General features: G+C 35.7%; 1 protein-coding gene across 3 annotated transcripts; it reads right to left on the bottom strand.

The window, feature by feature from the left end:
• Nucleotides 1-429: 429 nt before the first annotated feature.
• On the bottom strand, nucleotides 430-20,900 carry LOC149790145 (phospholipid phosphatase 2-like). 3 transcript variants are annotated; one of them, XM_089972128.1, is made up of 7 exons: nucleotides 20,789-20,900; nucleotides 8,891-9,051; nucleotides 8,085-8,386; nucleotides 6,943-7,000; nucleotides 6,339-6,515; nucleotides 4,719-4,878; nucleotides 430-1,899 (listed from the first exon to the last, which is right to left on the bottom strand). In XM_089972128.1, exons 1-6 carry the CDS (start codon nucleotides 20,838-20,840, stop codon nucleotides 4,732-4,734), a joined length of 897 nt encoding a protein of 298 aa, XP_089828254.1. In that variant the 5' UTR covers nucleotides 20,841-20,900; the 3' UTR covers nucleotides 430-1,899; nucleotides 4,719-4,731. The 3 variants fall into 3 exon arrangements, with proteins under 3 accessions (XP_089828254.1, XP_089828253.1, XP_089828255.1); XM_089972127.1 differs by having other exon boundaries at nucleotides 430-4,878; XM_089972129.1 differs by lacking the exon at nucleotides 20,789-20,900 and adding an exon at nucleotides 18,306-18,454 and having other exon boundaries at nucleotides 430-4,878.
• Nucleotides 20,901-23,077: the final 2,177 nt, after the last annotated feature.

The following is a 23,077-nucleotide window of genomic DNA, read 5'->3' as shown; positions in this document are numbered from 1 at the left end:
ATATATTAGTGCCTTACGTGACATAACTGTGTTCGTTTATTTATTTTATACTCAGTAAATTAATTCAAGCAGCTAACCATGAGTATTTCCATAATTCTGGACTGAAATTAAGAGTTTTTGTTTAGACTTTGATATTAACTGGTCTTGCATATCAGTACATGAACTCTTCTCGTTTCTAAATTCTGGCTTTTTCCCATGATCTTGTTCATTGCGTCAATTACAATTTGTTGGGGGGGGGGGTATTAAACAGGTTTGAATGGCATTTTTCAGCACATGCTAGGCTATACATGGTGGCCAGTATATTTTGTGCAGGAAGATCCCCAGAAGACCCAAGGAAGAACCGACACAGGAAAGCCAATGTCAAGTTTTCTCAATGTATCAGGATGGTGCCGGGATGGGATTGATCTACTAGAGACACTGAACACAGTATAATGACTGAGTTGTTTATTTATTGTGACATATAATGACGGATGTCTCTGACAACATATTCGTGCAAACAACGGATTCAAAGAATGATGCACACAGAGTTCAAGAGCGGATATAAGAAAATAATGTCTTTCCAAAATGGAACCAATCAGAACACGGAATTTTTACGGTGCAAACAAACGAGAATCAATATAGACAATTCATAAATAAAAAGATTGACATATATATCTATCAACAGTAATGATCACTAAACAGCTTTGATAAAAAAATGTGACTGATAAATAGATCAATCAGCAATGATCAATGTACAGCATTTAGAAATAAATACGAAAAATGCATGATTTGAAGACAAATACGATCCATGAATAATTCTCACTCATATAGCAAAAATGAATTATATTCATTCAAACATGGGCGTATGATTCCCATCTTGCTGCGCCCAGTAGACGAACATTATGTATTTCCGGTTCCACGGCTCTAGCCGGATGTTCAAGGAGCAACCACGCATAGCCATTTCCCCTCCGTGTGCTGAAGGACCCCTCGATAAACCGTTTTCCAGGCAGACCCGTTGGTCCGAAACAATTTGCCCCTCACTGCAAGTAAACAAATACTGTCTTCCGAGCCATTGCTACCATTGACAGCAGCATCCGTTTCATACAAAATTCCTCAGAGTTCTACAATTACCAATGACGGTTTGGTTTGGTTTTGTGACATTAACGCCTTTTTCAGCATATGATATGCTAATAAGCGAAGGGCCAAATGTTTGGTGGAAGAATATCCATGGAATATCCCGGGAAGAATCACCGACCCACGGGAGGAAGCTACTGGCAAGTTCACTCACCAAAGCTGGCCGAGCCGAGTCTCGAACATATGTGAGCTCAAGAGACTGTAAAGGCCAGCATCATGGGCCACTCGGCCACCTGCGATTCCTCCCCATGAAACGGTTAAAATACAATGACGGAACGATGTAGTAAATAATATATAGTTTTGTACGAATACAGTGATATGCAGTACCTATGGGCGCACATGAACTCACATCTTCGTATAATACATTATTTAATAAGAAGGACTGTACGAGATTTCACGATAACCACGTTTGTAAATTAATTAACTTGTCTGTTCAGCTATAAAATGAATAAGTTGAAACAGTCGATATTATATCCAATACCGTGGCTTTACGTGACACAGGTCTGACTTTCTAGAAACTTTAGAATAAATTAGAACATTAAATATATAACAGAATTATATCGCATAAAAGTAAAACAAGAAATAATATAGTTTCATAGTTAAATGCCCCTAAAGCTGGTGATTGCTTCCGAAAAGTGGACAGCTTTCTGACAAAAGGTATCTTTATTATGATAATAAATTGACTTTACAAATACCCTGCTCATGGTCAAATCCACGGCCAAACTAATCGAGTTTCTCACTGCATTCACTTCGCTTGTGCAGTAGTGGTGAACCGAACTCAGAATTCTGAAATGACCAAGGTTGAACAAAATAAAAGCCAGCCTATATGAGTCGAAAAAACCCAAAGTATATTTTCGTTCATATATAATGCATGGCCATTAAGTACACACCATTCCTTGACACTAATGCTGTACACAGAGAGAGAGAGAGATGGAATGTGTGAGTGATCTATAACAGACAGCGCCTTGACCACTCGGCCACCTTTGGCTTCCGTATCAGTCAGCCACAACTCGGCCACCTTTGGTTTCCGTATCTATCAGGAGGGTTGCGGCATAATTTAATGTAATAATCTCAATCAGCTATCATTCCTCCATTATTTGAGAGGAAATATAAATCTATTTAGAGGCGGTACTGATTACAGTCTTCTTGACAAAAAGTTAAGTGGATGTACATTGCACTGTAAACCTTCAATACGTGAAATAAATATTGCAAACCTTTTGCACGTAGAGCTAACTCGTTCAGTCTTTTATTTATTTCATCTCTTCTTGATATAAGTAACCAGGCCTTAATAATATTAATGATTCTTAATAGCATTACGATCAAATAATGAAACAGATATAGTCATGTTTGAGGTCTAGCTACATTGGAAACAGAAAACCATCGTGTGACACTATGGAGTTGGTGAATAAATCGTATTTAGATATCTAAATACAAGGCAAAGTACATTTCGGAAAAAATCGTAATAACGCTGTTGCTTTTACTTTGATCTTTATTGTTATTATCGTTTTACGTACGAAAACTAATCTGCAAGCACATGAACCTGGTCATCCAGACAGTTAAGTCCTTGCATTTCGGTACGTGAGATGTTACGTTGACACTACTCTTTTGGGGACTTTGAAGTGATCTAATTTCTTTGCTGACGTGAATATATTCTGCAATTTTTAATTCTTGTTGTCACATAGTCAGTACAATTTTCATATGGTGTGTGCAGTTTCATATTTTGATATGATAGTTTAAATTATCTTTTCATGCGATTCTGATTGGTCCAAATAAACCCTTCAAATTCTTGCGCAGTGTTTTCTTTACTGATTGGCTGCGATCGTGGGAAAGCTTCATTACCACGCCTTCATAAACGATTTCTTTTTTGTTATTACTATAAATATGTTGATGGCCATTTTACGAATTCGTTGACCAAAGGTGATTGGGCAAAAACGTTCACGTTTGTCTAAATATGGCCAATTTACCCTACAGTGAATCGTTAAGCCATGTTTTGCATATCAGCCGGTGAGAAAAGGTGTTAAACCCCAAACAAGAAGAAGAACAAATAAAAAACTAAGGGCATTGGTCAGTAGATAGGGGGCGTGGAGAGAGGGGTGGGCGGTATACATGTAGCATGGAATTTACCCTATACAACAGTGGCTTAAAACTTAACTTACAGGAGTAAATAAGCTCTATTCTGTTGACAGAAGAATGTGGACATAAACTCTCGCAAATGACAGAAATTTATCCAACCACAGCATTCTTATGCAGTAAAATATGTAATGCAATTCCGAGTAAATAATGTATAATATAGGCTGCTTTTTCAAATCAAATAATGCAAATATCCGGTCACAGATACATTACAGTAAACCTGGAATGTCTGCATCCAGTAATCGTCCTTTCACATGGAAAGTTTTAGTGGTAAACTGACACTTTTCAGCTGTGAACATTGAATGTCTACCCTAACACGAGCAAAACAGTGACAGCACACGGAATGTCCACTAAACATACGGAATTTAACCACAAAAAAATTATATGTCGTATGTTCTATTTATTTAGAAGGACACTTTCTCTCTGATTTATAAGATGTAAACAAAATCTTTGAAATGTTAATTGTTATAGAACTGCATCTGGGACTGTTTTTTAAACGCAGCAGATGAAAGGTGCACCATATAAGTCGGAATGAATGCATTTTTTGCTCTTCTTTCTCTATAAACTATAAAACGATGAAAGGTTACTCAAATGGGTAATGATTTAACATTAAATTTATGAAACTCATTGACTTATACTCAGTTTTTTCTCACCAAGTCTCGCAAAAGCTGGACATTATTCAATTCGTTTTATAAATTCAGTATTAAATCATTACCCATTTGAGATCCTCTTATGTATTGTTCCCTTTCACTCTTTTGCTCTCAAACGCTGCGTACGATCAAGTCTGTCATGTGGACCGGGTAGCAGAAATACCTCGCAGATTCGGAATATTTCCCAGAAAACGGGAGCAGAGCAAACGAATACTGTTTACAACCCGCAAAAAGGTTTTGAAGAATTTTCATCTGTTTCTTTCATAACGTCAGGTTTAATTCTTTATAATAACATAAAATGCGTATAACGTTTTATCAGAAACTGCCTGAAATTTTTGTAACCTCCCTTTCTGTTGTATAAATGATAAACGTAACATTTTCTTTCTGTTCTACCAATGATACAATGAAGATTTCATTTCTGCGGTACCAGCGATGCACTGAAAATTACCTTTGGGCGAGTTTCGTGATTAAGCATTGCACGAGAATAAGCCGCAGTGTTATAAAAATAGCTCCAGTCTATATGATATTAAACATTTACAATATAATTGCATACAGCAACGATGCACGTGGTGAACATGTATTATTTTCGACGTAAAATCATAGCATTTATTCCGTCCATTTATATATATATATATATATATATATATATATATATATATATATATATATATATATATATATATATATATATATATATATATATTGGCTTATTCCAATTTGCATCAAGTTTTATGTTGACCAGAACGATTTGAAAACTCATTGATTTATCACAGTACTTATTCACTTTCGCACATAGATACAATTCATTGGTGCCAAATTGGATACCTGTATTGATCAACTAAAATACTAATAAGGGCACGCGTTTGGCATTGTCATTCTCTACGGTTATCTCTCTGTAGTATGTGTTACGTTGAATATCATGCTGCATGTTGCAAAGCTTGTCTTTTCTGATCCACTTGTCCAAAAGGGTCGACACGAAACATACCTGTAGATAAAATAACATAACAACATATAACAATCAGACTTGATGACAAGAAACACACCTGTAGATAAAATAACATAACAACATATAACAATCAGACTTGATGATACGATGATAATCTACAAATAATAAAACGTTTCAAATTTTAACAAAAACTAAATAGTTGCTGCTATATTATTCACAGGCATTTCAGACTGAAGAACTCTACGTTTGCCATTTCTTTCAAATCATAATGAAACAAATGCAAGACCACATGTGTATTTTAAGATCATTAAAGTTACTAGATCGAACATGTGTCCAAAATGAAAACAGACGTACGGAAAATAGACTGAGGTTAATCATTCGAACATAAATATACAATTTACATGAACAGCTGCATGCATTTAGAGTGGTTTAGTAAATGGGATTTATAACACAGTATACTTCATCAATACTAATTTGGACAATATTGTGCGTGTCTCTGTTGCAATCATAGCAATAACATCCATAAGGGAAACTGAAAAAGAACTACATTGTTTCAGGGTAAAATGAAATCTAAGCTACAACAAATTACTGACTTTTTGCAAGGCATACAATATTGTACATGTCAAGCAAATGGTTTTAGAAGCATGTGGATAAATGTATTTGATACACGACACAATTTTATCACGTACAATATGTGGATAAATACAAAATCTGTGGTAAACTCTGACAGAGTCAAATCTGTAGCAATTTAAACAGTTCTCCCAGAGACGTTTAATGTGGATGCTCCTGTTTTGTACCTGATCAGTTTCTGCAGCAGATATAATGATTTTCTAAACGACTACAACTTTAACTTGTCTTGTACCTTTTCTTTCCTTTCAAATCAACCCAAAGTCCAACTTAATTTCACTGTGGCTCAGAAACCATGTTCAGTAATTTGTTCATGATTTTTTAAACGCTCAGAATCAAAGTCCGTTGATTTTTAAAGAACTCTTTAAACACACCCAAAGCTATGGAGTTTGATTTTAGTGTTCTCGCTTCCCTATACGAGATGATGAGTTTGATACACAAACATATTAGTGATACGGTCACTTTTAACTATTTTGTTCAAAACATGGATTAACCTGACCGTCTCCGTTTACTTAAACACATTTTGCAAAATATTTTCGTATACCAGAACGGGATGGAGACACACAAAAAATAGTTATCCAGTATTTATTTATATTTTTTAAATTTCATTTTAGTATTTTATACGATACGGCGATGCACACAAATATGAGAGGCCTAGGACTATTTTTAACTTGTGAAATAACGCCCTCATTGCCACTGGTCTAGTGATTTTTTTTACTTTGATATTTAAATTTTCCCGAATTCCAGAGTGCGATACACAAAAGTGTGTGTAGTCAAGAACCGTTTGTATCTAAGTTATTAACACCACAAAGTTGTCTTCGTTAAGAAAACGAAATGCCACAGATTTCAATAGGGCAGTCGTTGATACGTACTGACAAGATGGCTACCATTACACCGAGAAGAGCGCCACCTATTACGTCACTCCAATAATGTCTGTAGTCTGCAACACATGCGCACCCAATGTAGAGTGCTAAACCAATGTACAATGCTTGTATCGCTGGTCGAAGCAGCATTACTTTTCTCCACTTCAAACGAACTTGTAGGTAGATCTGTTATGTAAAACAAAAATAATCATTTATATGGATTTGGGAGCTTGAAAACAAATTCCCACCCCACCCCTCCTTATCAGAAAATGTGAAACTGATAAGAAATCTTTCAAGCTATTTAACTTTGAGCAATTAATTTTGTCACTGATCCCCATATTAGTTGCTTTCTTGAAATTAATAAATATACTGTCAATACAATTAATTTCACGGCTAAATCGGTAAAGTGTTATTGCTTCATTATTTATTTCAAGTTACGTTCAATGTTTCTGTTGATAAAGTTTTATTTATATACATTACTACAATTTTACATCAAATGTCTGATTAAAATAAATTAGAATATCTTCAACAAATATCTCAATATTTAATGGTAGGTTTGGGCATCGACTCTTCGTCTTCTTCGTTCAAGTAAAGCTCATATTTAGTTACTTACGTTAAGATACACCATTGCATAGAAAGCCATGGCTGCGTGGGTGGAAGGAAAAGACTTCCTGAAAAAAAACATACGAACTTGCTTCTATATATATATATATATATATATATATATATATATATATATATATATATATATATATATATATATATATATATATATATATATATATTCATAACAATCAGAAAAATGCATGCTGGAAAACAATTTTTCTTCGATAACAAATATGAAGACAGATTTAAAAATATCTTCTGGATATATTCCCTAATCTTATGTGTAGTTTGTGTATCAAAAATCCTAAACAGAATATGAACAATACAAAATTATAAGGAGTCATTAATTAAACCTACTTTGTTTGGAAAATAAAATCTTGATGGGATCAAATCTAAATTCATTAATCTTCTGTGTAGCTTTTACACAAAACTCCTAAACAGAATTTTCAAAAACTCAGAAAAAGGGGGAAAAAATAAGGAGTCACTCATTAAAACAATTTTGTCTTGGAAAATAAAATCATCATGCATGAACTCGAGAGGTATTTCCTACAGACATATTTTGACGTATCAACTGATCCGTATGTCAATCACTAGCATAAGTTTTATAAATATATTAATGAAATAGTAAGGGGATCAGTGGTCGAAAAGTAGCGACATAGTTTAAAAGGTGTTTGCATGCCTCAGACTAGGAAAGGTTTGACCGCACGTGTTGATTTAGCCCTATAATTACCGCTCCGGTGGCCTAGTGGTTAGAGCGTCCGCCTCGGATGCGGGAGGTCGTGGGTTCGATCCCCGGCCGAGTCATACCAAAGACTTACAAAAATGGTACTAACAGCTGCCTCGCTTGGCGCTCAGCATTAAGAGGTTAGTGTTAGGACTGGTCGGCCCGGTGTCAGGATAATGTGACTGGGTGGGACATCATGTTACATGTCTGCGGCATGATGCCCCAGTGCTAGACATCACTATAAACTTCCACATTGCAGACATCGTAGAGATATGACTGAAAAATTGTTAAAGCTACGTTAAAAATCAAAATCACATCACATCACATCACATCACTATAATTACGATGGATGCTTTCTAATCTATTGCGTAAATTGATCAAACATGCAATGCCTTTGACTTATACAAGTATAAACACACTCATACCTGGCATCAGCTAATAAAGATACTTCAATGCCTTGGCAATGTTGGTCACCGGCGTCAAGGTAAACTGGTACATTGTCACTAGAGCAGTTGGTTTTGTTATAATCAGGCTTGCATACGTCAAAAAAGTGGGGCCTCAGTCGTCCAACTGCCAATTTGGTAATTTCTCCCAGAAGAACTGTAACTGACATCCCAAACAAAAAAACTCCTGCTGTCTTGAAACAGGTGTCCGAGTACCAAATGCAGTTCCATCCAGTTTCTTTTGGCCTAAAGTGGAAGTGGCGGATAGCTTCTATTGCTGTCATCTGTTACAGCAGACAAAGAACAGAGCGAGTCCTCAACTTACTTTGGCGTCGTCTAAGTATATTAATTTATTCACATTTTAAATTGCGCATGTAACTTTGTATCTAACCGTGTAACTATCTCCTACTGTAAGCATGTATGTAGACAGGTAAATTGCTGGTCGATATATACATAGAGAAGAGTTTCAGTAGTTTTTATTTTTATCTTCCATGTATGTATCAGTGGAGAAATAAATATATTTCATCAAAGCAATCGGTTTGACATTAACTATCACATTTATTGTTATTGGTTTCTTCACAGTCTCTCTCATGTTTTGTAAAAATATGTTTAGTTTTGTCACCCACCCTCTACCCCTCCCATCTTGCCCCAAATAATTGTTTCTTGGTATTTTCAGCGGTAATGGTCATATCAGATACTTAAATAAAATATAATGGCAGAAATTAGCTTTGGGAAACACATCACCCAGATCCAAAATACGTACACAATTAAAAACAATGAATACTAACCAGGATAAACGGTGTCACGACAAAGAGAAACGCTACTATTTCCGCAGGTACAGAACTTAATCTGTAGGGATACATTAAGTTTTCGTCTTGACAGAAGAATCCATTGACAGTTGGCTTGACCCCTAATTGGTCAAACGATAACAGGGCAGCCAATACGGAAACTGAAAAGATAAGAATACATATTGAATCTATCCCTGACAAAATTTCAGTAAGATATGAGCTGGCAACTTCCATAATGAGCTTCAAGCGATGTAATTCCAGGTCTGCAATCCCAAAGAGTGACTTCTTGTGTCCTTGTTATAGTGTAATTGAAGAATCACGTGATTCTTGCCTGTAGCAAACGGCTAGTGTTCTTATCAAATTTAAGACTGCAGCATATTTCTAGTACAAGTATGCTGTACCCCATGGTTGAGCAGTGCCCGGAGTTGCTTCTTGTTAGTATATCAATGGCATATCGGAGTAATAGCGATATCAAATCATGGAGAATGGAACACCCACTAATATTAAAAAAACTTTGCTTTTTACATCTTATGTTGAATAATGTATGAGTTGTAATCCTAAAAAACTTGGCTTAATGCCAAAGATGCATTCGTCATCGTCGTCTTCTACCTATTCATTTTTCTCATCGTAATAAGCACCATAGACTTAGCACATAATCACCATTGACTTCAGCAATTTTCGTCAGAGACTTGAATTTATTCTGCCAGAGTTCCTGAACACATATCTTCTCATTATTGTGCTTGTATTTTATTCTCTTCCCGTGCGTCTATGTTATTGAATACCTACAGAGCCAACAGTTCACCCAGCGCAATTTTCTATTCCCTTAAAGGTAAATATTTGTTTACCGTTAAGGATTGCAAGAATGATGCATGCTCTTACTGTTTATTTTCTTCTAGGTAAATTTTGTTTACTCATAAAGATTGTAAGAATGATGTATCTTTTGAGTTATTTCTTCAAATAGCATTAAGAATGATTGGAATACTCCGTTTCGATAACGTTTTAATAGAATTAAAACATTGCTACAGACTTAAGATTATTTAAATCGCTTTTTTGCAAATAGGTGAAATGACTCATTAACCGTTTCTGCTCTTACTCGCAAGATGACTATACAATTCTGAGAAACCATGTTTGAACTTAGTAATACGTTAACCCTAGACTAATCGAATTCCTTTGCGATCTTAGGCACGTCGAAACAGGTAAAATATAAGAAACGCATAAATTGTCTTTCCTATATTGCGTACGTCATAACCTACAACGACGCCTTTCAGCCTAGGTACATGTACCTCTGAGCGTCTATGCTAAGGTGGTGGGCATCCGCCGCATTAGTATGATCCATAGGTTCCCAACTGAGCTTGAGTAGGTCGCGACCGACTCCATCTGTATCAAATCATCATGTCAGCAACCCTCTGGCAACGCACTGCCTTCCTACTTCATTGGCGGCTAACGCTTCTGAAACACAACACGTGCGATCATCCAATTCCAAAAAAATCGAACTCCGGTGGTTCTCACTCCAACCAACAAGTTCGCACAGCTTCTTTCGTTGCAATAGCCGACGGGAATGGACTTCAGAACACATGGGACAGAACATATTTCCACGTGTTATCGATCTTTGCAACGAGATCTGCACAGTACTTAGCCATCATCGAGATGCCATTCGGGTGGATGGAACGTCGAGGTGAGCAAATCATTTGCCAGAGGAACTCCTCATGACTGTCTGCGAGAGTATACAGACTACAACGAAGAAGTCGAGGCAGACTACTGTGAAAATTGTTCTGTAAACTGACAGGGTACAGTTCCTAGAGATACACAAAGCCTTCCGAACTACCGAGACAGGAGATCCTCTGAGTAATGGTCGAATCCCGCGAACTCGCTCATTGTTTCTCTCAGCTCTTGTTTCAGCATCATAACATGCATTCGTGAATCCTGGGATTCAGACTGTGGCAAGAAATATATGTTGATAAACATCCTAACACGCTCGATCAAATGGATCAGGCTCTATCAGGTTGCAAATATTGCGGACGATCTGAAATACAAGGACCTGAAGCTCTTACAGTCATAGAGAACATCGTGACGTTTACCTCAAACTCAGACACTGATTATCTAGACCGCAAAAAGAACAACGTCATCTTCTACGACTACGGCATGCTCCATAGACTAAATAATGCTACATGTCTATTGTGACCGTCAGCGCACACAGGCCGATATCATCTTCGTGTTCAGACGAACAATTTTGCCTCTCAGAAACTCAGGTCATGCCACCACCCAATCCATTGCCCGCACCGCATAGGCCATAGGGAAGATACGTTATGAGGTCAAAGGCGGAAAGCAGGCTGTCCAATACAAATGATGGAAACTGCCATAGAGGAAAAGCTTCCCAGAGACGATATCCTCGTCCTGCCAAAGGCGCATCCAACAGGAGTACAAGACAGCCATGATCACGCCGGTTGTAGTCTTCTCGTTAGCTTGACAAACTTGAAAGGATGACAAACGTGATCAGTTTTTCGTAACATCAAAATGCTATTTCCCATGAGGAAAATAAATTTACAATTAATAACTAACATGGAATTATTGAGAAACAGCACCCAGTTAATTTCTTGCTGGCGTGGGTGGGGTGGATCGATATATAACGTATTAGATCGTACATTAGGGTTCAGGATGACCAAGAAACAAAAGTTTCACTACTATTTCAAAACTGAATTTATTATCATACTTAAAATACAACTTCAGAATTTAACCATATCAGAAAGAGTTTAAAATACAAACTTCAGAATTGAACCATATCCAGAAAACTGTCAGTGACAAGTTTGCACATATTGAAAGAATCAAATGGGTTATAGAAGTATGGTCCTTGACCCCTTAGAGCCATTTGTGTGGTCTTTGGAGATAATGTCGAAAGCGGGTTTTAAATCGCCGATCTTTGTATCTGTTCGCCTACCCTGCTGTTACCTATCCGTCTGCTCCTCCGTTCGCTCACCTGCCATATACGTATTCGTATGTCTGTCTGTCTCTCCATTTACACACCACGCTTCCCTGCCCCATAAAATTAAATTATTATGACTTTAGTCCTAAGAAAGATCCCAAACTGACGAAATAACTACTAGATACCGTCCATTAATTATAGGAAAATACCTATATCTCTGTCGATCAGTATACCTAACTATCTGTGTTCCGTCCATTCGTCCACATACCACACCCACTCATCCATTTATCACTTAGCTCCAACAGTTTTTAATAAGGTACCGGTTTTAATCTTTGAAAATCTTGCCATAGACAATCATGGGGTTTTTGTATTTAATAAGTGTACCGGTAAAATACAGCATTTGGAAATGCCCTTTCTAAGTTTTGCATTCTGTCTTTTAGTATTCATATACCTTGCGTGTATTTTCTTTTCAAATTTCTGTTATTAATGAACATGTTCATTCAAATAAAAACATTTGGGTTAACCTTCCGTTTGTCACCTATGTGGACTAAAATATGGATTTTGTGATATTAGATTATTGTTACCTAATATTAAAACAATATATTTCATTTTCTAATGTTATAAAATCAGTTTCGACCATAAGAAAATAATCTTCCAATAACATTTTTCAAATGTTGCATGGTGGGCTAATTTTTTAATATTATACAAATATTTTATAATGTAAGAAATCGATTTTCCAAAAAGACGATTGACCATCTGAAGTAAAACAATAAGTACGTGTTATAACACTTGTTAAAAAGAAATTTTATTTTCTTATGAAAGTATTTAGTAATAGTACAAAATGACCACATTGTGCCCACAATCGATTGCCAAAAGGTTTCCCATAGAGACATGTACATAGAGAAGCATATGATTAAAACCCCATTTATTGAATATCTATATTAGAAAATAAACTAACTTTCCTATGTTAGAACATCGTTTTCTAATACATTTTAAAGTTAGATATACATTTATTCCAATATAAGGGAATATCAATGTATGACTACAAGTGTTGCCATCTTAGCGATGATAAATTGGTCTGAATTTTTTAATCTTGCTTTCCGATCTTGAAGTTCGGTAGCGTCAGCTTAGTACCTTAACAAGAATAATTTTTTAGGAGATTCAAAGTGTCTCATTCGTGAGATAAGCAGTGTCTCAATCATAAGATTAAACGTGTGTCATTCATGAGATTTACAGTGTCCCATTCATGAGAGCAACAGTCTCATTCATTAGATGAATAGTGTCCCATTCATGAGAGTAACAGTCTCATTCATTAGATTAATAGTGACTCATTCATTAGATTGACAGTGTCTCGATCTTGAGATTTACAGAGTCCCATTCATGAGAGTAACAGTCTCATTCATTAGATGAATAGTATCCCATTCATGAGAGTAACAGTCTCATTCATTAGATGAATAGTGTCCCATTCAATTCATGAGAGTAAAAGTCTCATTCATTAAATGAATAGTGACTCATTTATGAGAGTAACAGTCTCATTCATTAGATGAATAGTGTCCCATTCATGAGAGTAACAGTCTCATTTATTAGATGAATAGTGTCCCATTCATGAGAGTAACAGTCTCTGTCATTAAATGAATAGTGACTCATTCATTAGATTGACAGTGTCTCGTTCGTGAGATTGACAATATCATTATGAGGTTAACAGTGTATCCTTCATGTTATTAACAGTGTCTCATTTATGAGATCAACATTGTCTAATTTGATGATAGTAATGAAAAATATGGTACAACCTTATTTAAGCCAAATTCTCCTATTGCTTTACACTCTTTCATTTAAGCCAAATTTACCTATTGCTTTACACTCTTTCATTTAAGCCAAATTCTCCTATTGCTTTACACTCTATTTCAATTAAGCCAATTTATTATATTGCTTTGCATTTTCTTTCATTGCTGTACGCTTTAAATCTCCACAGACGGTGTATTTAAAATAGGTCAGTATTTAAAACATACTAGTTTTATAAATTAGTATTTTAAATAAATGAGTTCTAAAAATGTATGTATGCCGTATTAAGTAATTATGGAAAGGAAGGTATGATAATATTCAAGTTCTAACAAACCGCAGAAAAGTAAATTTAATCATTAATCTTGTGTGGAAAAACATATCTGGTTTAAATTAAACATTTAAAATTTCCATTGATCAATAATAACAAAGAACACACAGGTGTGTGTGTGTGTGTCCTATATGCAAGTTCTCGCTTTCACTACTCAAACAAAGTGACCTTTCACACGCAGTATTGCTATTACAGGGACCCAGGATATTCGATTAGCTGCGATTTAAACACATCGTTTAACTTAATTGTTATCATATATCAGTACTGACAGGATAACCAGCACGTGCCCATATCGTTGACAGCTAGACTGTTCGTTATATTACAATGTTCTATAAAGGCTGACATATGTAATGAATTTGGGGTTTTGACCTCTGTCCTACTGTCATTCTGTGGTACTCTAAACATTTATAGTGTTGCCGGTAAATCTGCCAACCGTCCACAATGCAGTCTTGTCATCAGGACGTTTCCCATATACAGAAATGCATTAGCTTGCATATTTTCCCATGTACATAAATGAATTAGCTTGCACATTTTTTCATGTACAGGAATACATTAGCTTGCGTAATTTCCCATGTACAGAAGTGCATTAGCTTCCATTGTTAACATTAAAGAACATGGAAAGAGTGTACTAACCTACCAACCGAAATTAACTGTGAAATGAATTTAAAGCACATACCATTTCTTTTTTAAAGGTTTTGATAGATGGAAAGATGTGAACAACGCACAAGCCACTTATACCTAAACACTGTAAATCGCACAAGTTTGAGATCACATTTTAGCGAATTTCGCGCTATAACTATATATCTCTAAAATATTTCTCGGGAAATGTGTATACTGCAATGTTACAGATTAGGTATAATACAAAATTATTGCGGTTAAAATGCTAAAGAAATGTATTAGAGAAAATACACGTGGCTGATATGTTACAGCAATGTATGAGTGATTTATGGGTTAGAGGAATGGATTTAAATGTATTATTACATAGTTCTTTAAAAATGGGCAAACAGGGTACCGCATGTACTAGCACTCAAGTCGGATACAACTGCAAACAACATAGACACTGAAGGACCGTACCATAATTACCCCGCAGATCAGGGTGAATATTTTCTTTACTGACTACTCGTAACAAACTGCATGGACCATGATGTGCATGCGCATTATGTTATGGCAGATCTGGGTACATACAGTTTGCATTTGGATTCGACTTACACGCGAGTATATGCGATTATGATCAGAGGTTGGGTCATAGTCTTTCTATCCTTTTATTTTTGTAAAAGATGAAGTCAGTAAAATATACTTCTCAAGGTTCCAGTGTTTTGAAAATATATGATCAAGGCTGGCGGTGCAACGAGAAAGCGGACAAGATTTTGACAGTACCACATGGATCACCAAAATATACTCCTGAATACAGGGCTACCATATAGGCAAACTAGGCAGTCGCCTAGGGCGCTGATTTCATGGGGCGCATTTTTAAATTTTTTTTATTGTTTATAAATTTTGAAATTGATATATTCCGGGGGGGGGGGGCGCCAAAATCTAACTTTGCCTAGGGCGCCAGAAAGTCTGGCAGGGTCTGGCGCCAGCCCTGCCTGAATAATTTACATTGTTCAAAATATAAACATAACAAGTTCCCATCTAATGGATCCGTAAAGCGCGAGTTTTCTTAGGTTGGAGAATTCAAAATGAAATTAAAAGAGAACCAATTCCATATGAGGGTTGCTCGCTGCTAGCCCACAAAAGAACACGAGGTGGTAATAACACTTTTTTGTTGGTGATGGGTTTAATACCATGTTATATGAATATGTATACAAACTGAATATATTTGGTTTTGAATGTTAGTTTTCGCATCAGTTCATTTTTTAAAAAACTAAGACACAAGTGAAGATGGCTTTTTAATAGCATTGTTGAACATTTATTGGAAAACGTACGTTATAGATTTATGAAAAAAAAATTAATTTCATTGACATCTTAAATATATTCTTCTCTTGCAGTTGGTGTAGAAAAACACAAATATCACTCCAGCTGATTATGATAACTGTCATATCAGCACCAGATAACTGATGGTACATTATGAAGTACTAAAGCATGGTTTCACACGAAGACTCCAACTATTTCATTTTAACTTAGATTTCGTACAATCATGCTCAAACGGGGATTTCGTACTATCAAGCTCAAGTTGAAATTTCGTCCTATCATGCTTAACTGAGATTTCGTCCTGTCGTGCTAAAATTGAGATTCCGTCATATCGTGGTGCTCAAACTGGGATTTTGTACTATAGTGCTCAAACCGAGATTTTGTAATGTTCAAACCGAGATATCGTAATGCTCAAATTCAGATTTCGTACTATTGTGCTCACACTATTATTTCGTACCATCGTGCATAAACTGAGATTTCGTACTATCATGTTTAAACTGAGATTTCGTCCTATCATGTTTACTATCATGCTTAAAGCGAAGTTTCGTACCATCGTGCTCAAACTAAGATTTCGTACGCTCATGCTTAAACTGACATTTGTATAAAATAGATAGTACCGTCACCCCACACAATGTCTTATCCACGTATCGCAGGAGCAACACTTTCGAATGTGTCTCTGGATGGAAAAAGTCTGAGTATATCGCTGGTCAATCTAATTAAAATCAAATATCTACTGTCCAGTCTGATAAAAATCAGATCTCCACTGTAGTACGTGAAGATCTGACAGCGACCGCTTAGGGGTCATATTCTGGTGACCAATGTTATTACCGTAATCGCTTATTATATCTACCAGTCAGATAAAGTCTTATAATAACAGTAATAATAATGAGGACTTTGTATAGCGCCTAATCTTTAGAAACTCTAAGCGCTTTACAACATTAGACAACACCTATAAGATAAAAACATATAATAATATTATTACAAAAACAAACACCATGAAATTACAACAAAAAAAATTTAAAAAAATAAAAAAAACATGCTGAGAATAGTTCAGGCAGGAAACATTGTTAGGTCTTTAAGTTTGTTCTTGCAGTCGAAATAAGTGATTTTTGAGAGCCCTCTTGAATGTGATCACTGTGTCTTTGTGTCTAAGTTCAGTGGGCAATTCATTCCACGTAGCTGGGCCTTGGTATGTAAAAGAACGATGTTCATATGACTTTGTTTTCATATTGGGAATAATAAGTATACGATTGTCAGAAGAGGAGCGTTAGTATCTTGCTGGTGTGTACACATGGATGAGATCGGATAGGTATGTTGGACTACCCTCGTATTTGGGACACTGAGCTGTATGGCTGAAGAGCATCAATGTGTGCCGAACGATTTTGTTCACTTTCAAATTTCCGAAAGCTGCATTTCTACGGACTAACTCAAAGGTCACCAGAGCATAACCCCTAAGCAGTTGTTGTCAGGTCTTCACGTAGGATATTGAAGATCTGATTTTAATCAGATTGTTCGCTTGTCAAATGTAGAGTTAGTAGAAATTATGACAAATAAATCCTTATTGTTTAATTTGTACACATTGAACTCTTTTATTCTTGAAAAATGAATTCAAAGGTTGCTCAGTTTTGTGGAAGTCCTCATTCTTTCTCATTGATAAAAGAAGATTCTGAATAGTGACACAGTTTGAATTCATAATGCTTCTTGATTGTTGTGTGAAAACAATTTCGATTGCCACTACCATAATATATAATATTTAACAATTTTAAATTGAAGAAAAAAATTGAGATATTTAGTTAAATCGGAACTTATAAAACTTTCTTATGCTCCAACTCCGATTTGACATCTGATTGGTCAGGGAGTTTTCTCTAGCCAGTCCAATATTGGATTTTGAGTTTAGTAACAGTTCGAGAATGGAGATTTTAAATACTCAGGGGCTCCATAATTTACATTAGTTGTATAGAGCAAATGCAGCAGAATTCAAGTTCATGCGTACATTAATCAAATTTCCAGTGATTTCTCTAATTCCACAAAACAGCTTATTTTATAAAATATATCGAAGGTGAGAAAGTTACAATCACACCTTCTTTTTTTTTTTCTTTTTCTTTTTTTCTTTATACGAGGTCCGAATATTGTACAAATAAAGACACATGGTCAATAATTATATCCAGATTGTACGTTCTGGTCACCAACGACAAAAAGCCAATTCAAAGATTCCGTGATACGCACAATTGTTTCAAGAAGAAAACTCGTAGCCAACCTTATCGCCTTATGCGACAAAATTATAAATATTTCACTATACCAGTAAGGCCTTCGCTTTCTTTGATTCTACCTGTTCTTCATAAATAGGAACTCACTTTGCGAAGCATGAGGCAAAATAATAGGCGCCTCAATATGAATGAATAAAATATGAATGAATAAATATCGATCTTGTTTAAGTGTGCAATAGTAAGTTGTAGTAATTTTAAACTTACCTATGAGAAATATCAGCACATCGAACAGCATGGCTACTCTTCCGTGCATTTTCACATAAGGTATCGTATTGCGATTTGTTTCCTGCACAACGTAGCAAATGATTAATTTATACTTGCGGTTAACTCTCACATACAGACCATAATATAAATGTACTTTTCGTGGGTCAGTGGGCTGTATTATAATGGTATGCCCAGAGCACTTGCATACGAATTAGCAAAAACTAAATACTTGACGAGTAAGCAAACTGGAATGTTGCACCGTCAGATTTGGTCCCTGCAGGATTCTGTCACACATGATGGACGTAAATGGCATTCTTACGCAGCTAAAACTAATATATCAAGATATGGGTCTTAGCCATAGGGCATAGTAAAGAAAATGGTATAATAAAGGCCGTTCACCAGTCCACCAATCAAACTGTACCATATTTAGACAGGGTTCAAGCCATTATATAGCATATAGAACAGAATGACTTGTATCTACATTCCATATTTATACCTCCAGACGATATCAGATGGAATATAATTCAAGTTCTATTATAGCCTCCATTTGTTAGATTTCTGTTTAGAGTTGTTGAGCAAGCTATACATACTGTATGATGTCATTTACCACTAAGCATTGCATATTGTTTTCGGACAAATTCATGATATAGAGGTCAGAAAACCTTATTGTTGTTTTCATCCTTATCAAAGTGATAATTTGTATGTGTTGTACAAGAGGACTTTGAAATTATTGTGAAACAATGTTGCTATGGATACGGAACTGACTATTCCTGCTTTAATGCATTGTTTTGCCGTGCAAATATATGAGGATTAATAATAATAATAATCATGACGATAATAATAATAATAATAGACAAAACTATTATTATTATTATTATTATTATTATTATTATTATTATTATTATTTGACAATTGTAAATCTGTGGAAATAAATAACATGATTAAGGTACATTTTAATACTAAAAACCCTTTGAAATTCGACTTAAACGTCCCACGCCTCTCAGAAAAATTCCCTGATTTTAACTGACAGTAAAAAATGTTTTCCCAGTGTTATAGCACAATCCATTATGTTACAGAAATGATACCAACAAAAAAATATTAAGGGCCGGGAGTAAGTTCACTTGTGCTATTTTACCACGTACTTTCCCGAAAAAGGATTAACGATAAAATGGTGACTAAAATTAGGGTGGTAAGGGGGGGGGGGGAGACTAATGTTTATAATTATGTATTATTATTAATAAAAATGATAAAGAAGCCAAATGTTGAAATCGTTCAAAGAACAATAAAACAATTAAATCAGACAAATATATAATGAATCTAAATGGATCTTAAAATAACAGTTTGTGTACATAATTATTATAGTGCATTAAGTTAGAAGAATATGTTTATGAATAGCGTTAAAGAGATGTACGAATAGAACCGAACATCAGTACGTACAGATTGTTAGCCAGCTAGAAAAATATTTATAAAGCTATCGGTCAGATTTATTACACATTAATTTTAGTGCTTACAGATTAATTGTCTTTCTTCATTTTTTCTAAGTACGTATTTCATAATATAATCAATGGTACGGGCCCGCCAAATTATTATCTGTTTGACCGAAAACTGGAGCAGCATTCTATTTTTAGATATAAGGTAGTGAATCGTGACGTCACACTAGGGCCACTGCTAGACGTCAAAACGAGTGCCACACTTGAACAAGACGATGGTCACTACTACAACCCCATTATTTCGAAATAAATTCTTAATTTTCAAGAAGCAGTCGCCTCTTACCTCAGACGGGGGGAGGGGGGAGAAGAGAAAGCATTGGGCTTTTTCCATATCCACGAGCCAGCAAGGGCTCGTTGAAGTCAATCAATCAACCAATCAATAAATCAATGAATCAAGAGAGAGAGAGAGAGAGACTAAAGTTTGGTATCGACTTCGATGAGTGGCGTTTGAGTCTTCTAAAGCGAAAATAGAGAAGGGTTATGGTTTGTTGTGTATCTAAAACTGAAGATTAGTACAAAAATTACAGCATAATTGTAATTCATCAAGTAAGGTTCATTTGATGACAGGTACGAGATTTAAATGTCTCATTATACCCATGACCCATTCTCTTTTTTCCGTTCCTATCTTACAAGTGAAAATTTTGGATATGTGAAGGAAAAATAAATTTTCAAAAAATATTGTAAATTACTTAGATTGCTTTACTGCACGTTTTTGTTTCTACTCATATGGTTCAAACATGAAAACGATGTTTCAAATATTTAAATGCAGCTTAGCTTATAAAAAAAAACCTATGGACATTTTTAGGTTTGTCCTTTTTCTATAATTACATTCTTATCAATGAACAATTTGTCACCTTATCATATAAATGTTAGTGTTCCTATAATCTTACCTATGCGTTAAAAGTATTAGGGCCTCGAACATGAGTCTAGTTTCAATGTTCATTCTCAGTAATTAATTAAACTGCCGATTAATTTATACACATTCTACCATACCTGTAAGAAATACAAAGACATCAAAAACAATCCCTGGTGCAAAAAACATCATTGACGGTTGTGCAATACTGCGATGCGTTTTCGATATAAATAATTCTTCAGTCGCGTCATCCCGCGTACTCATGTTGAAACGAAGTACGCAAAGCGTTGTGTAGCCTTATATAGAAATACCAACCGTAAACACCCGCTTACGAACAGACTGAACCGCAAACATGCCACAATGAGCTGGCAAATCAAGGCAAGCTTTCGTAATATAATTGTACGGAGAGGGATTACTGCCATAATAATTTGTATGTATTTTCTATTAGTATATACTGTATATTATATTCTGCATTATTCTATTTTGAATTTTCGATGTGTGTGTGTGTGTTTGTGTGTGTATTCCATTTTGCATTTCGCATTTTCTGTGTGTGTAATTTGTACATTAAATACTGCATCTTTACATCGTCCAATAATTCTTTCTCAGGCCCGGCCCTAGGGCAAGGCGAACGAGGCAAACACCTTGGGCCCCGCGCATTAAGGAAATGAACTTCGCAATAGACAATATCTTTCTTTGTACAGCCTTAATGAATTTATTAGACTTTGCAAAATAAACTTTTTTGCACTTTTGTTTATTTTAAAATTGCCTTTGGTAATGTATGGAGAGTTAGATTTTGACATAAACTGCATTCGGTAGACATCAGGATAAAGTGTTTTAATGTTATATTAAGTATTTATAATGATATTAAATCATGTGTCTGTGTAAATAACGAATTGACGTCATGGACCTTACATTTATCGCTGCCGTTATTGGGGCCCATCACAAGTATTTGGAGTGGGAACTAGCTGATATCTACATGAAGACAAAGGTAAATCACTTGTGCTAACACGAATTCAGTGCTCCAAGCATGACAGTTTTCATCTGCTTTACCTTTTGTGCAGTGTCTCCGATTTCACAAAACATCTCCAGGTGTCTTCTCTGATAAGAGGACTAAACAACTGTGGTAATGGCGTCTCCAACAGATTCATGCTTGCCATTAAAAGAACTGAGGCTTTCAGCCAGTGTTAGGCGTTACTCAATCCTTTTCCACCAATCAATGAATGTCGTGGTTTACATGTTTTACTTCAAGAGTTTTATTTCGTCCATTCTTCAGTTTATAGTTGTAAAAAAGATGAAACGTGCAAATATTTTTAAAACAATAAAACGTAAGGTGGTTTAAAATCTAAGTTTACTTAGAAATTTAGAACTTTAATGAAATTGGGATTTACCATTTCCAAAACCTATGTTCAGAATTACCATAACAATAATACAATAATCTTTAGCAATGGAGGCGTCCTAACATTTTGAACACAAGAAGATTTATGTATGAAGTCCATACAAATTGACTGCTCCGGTGGCCTAGTGGTTAGTGCGTCCATTTCGGATGCGGGAGGTCGCAGGTTCGAACCCCGACCGAGTCATATCAAGAGTTTTTTTTATTAAATGGTACTAGCAGCTGCCTCCCTTGGCGCTCGGTATTAAGGGGTAATGTTAGGACTGGTCGGCCTGATGTCAGCATAATGCGACTGGGTTGCCTCAGACATGTAGCATGATGCCCCAGTGCTAGACATCATGATGCCCCAGTGCTAGAGACACACACAAAAATTAGAGCGATATATATGGGCCTGTTACCGCACCTGGGAAAAAGGTATGATAACAAAAGAAAAAAGTGTCTTATTGTATATCTATCTATCTATCTATCTTTTTTGGTGTAACATGATTAAGCGATTGAAGATTAAGGAAATTCAATGATGAATGAATCCGAAACCATCTTCGTGCAATGAAAGTCAGAGAATGGATGTAACAGAATGATGATCACAGACTTAACAACGGATAAATGGAATAATAACAACACGTTACTTCAACGTGTATTCAAACGTGAATCAACGCGTGTAACACATAAACAACTCTTTTTCATATATGCATCTATCACCAGAGATGGTCAATGTATATTATTTATAAATAAATATGAACGATGCACGGTTCATCAGCAGATACGATGTATATATAATTGATTTTCACTAATGAATTATATTTTCACCTTGAGAGTCAGATTGAATAATATTGATTCAGAACTGGAACATGTGTATTTCTCGTGGAGCCTAGTCGACGATCACGAACTATTTCCGGTTCCACAGCTCTCGTCGCATGGTCAGGGAGCAAAAATGCATGGCACCATCATCCCTGTTTGCCGAGAGCTCGTTTATTCCCCGCAGATCTTTTGCTAACGAAGATCTGATCCCTCACTGCAAATAAACCAATATTATTCT

Source organism: Sinohyriopsis cumingii, chromosome 10, assembly GCF_028554795.1.
Source record: "Sinohyriopsis cumingii isolate HCF-2022 chromosome 10, ASM2855479v2, whole genome shotgun sequence".
NCBI classification, from domain to species: Eukaryota; Metazoa; Mollusca; class Bivalvia; order Unionida; family Unionidae; genus Sinohyriopsis; species Sinohyriopsis cumingii.
This window is presented reverse-complemented; position numbering and strand designations above follow the sequence as displayed.

Bases quoted from the DNA above. Each gene is read 5' to 3' on its own strand.
- LOC149790145 (XM_089972127.1), bottom strand. From the start codon at position 20,840: ATGATGTTTTTTGCACCAGGGATTGTTTTTGATGTCTTTGTATTTCTT. The intron at 7,001-8,084 runs GTATGAGTGTGT...GTTTTTTTTCAG, and splicing joins TCTTTATTAGCTGATGCCAG to GAAGTCTTTTCCTTCCACCC. The intron at 4,879-6,338 runs GTACGTATCAAC...TTTTATCTACAG, and splicing joins TAATGGTAGCCATCTTGTCA to GTATGTTTCGTGTCGACCCT.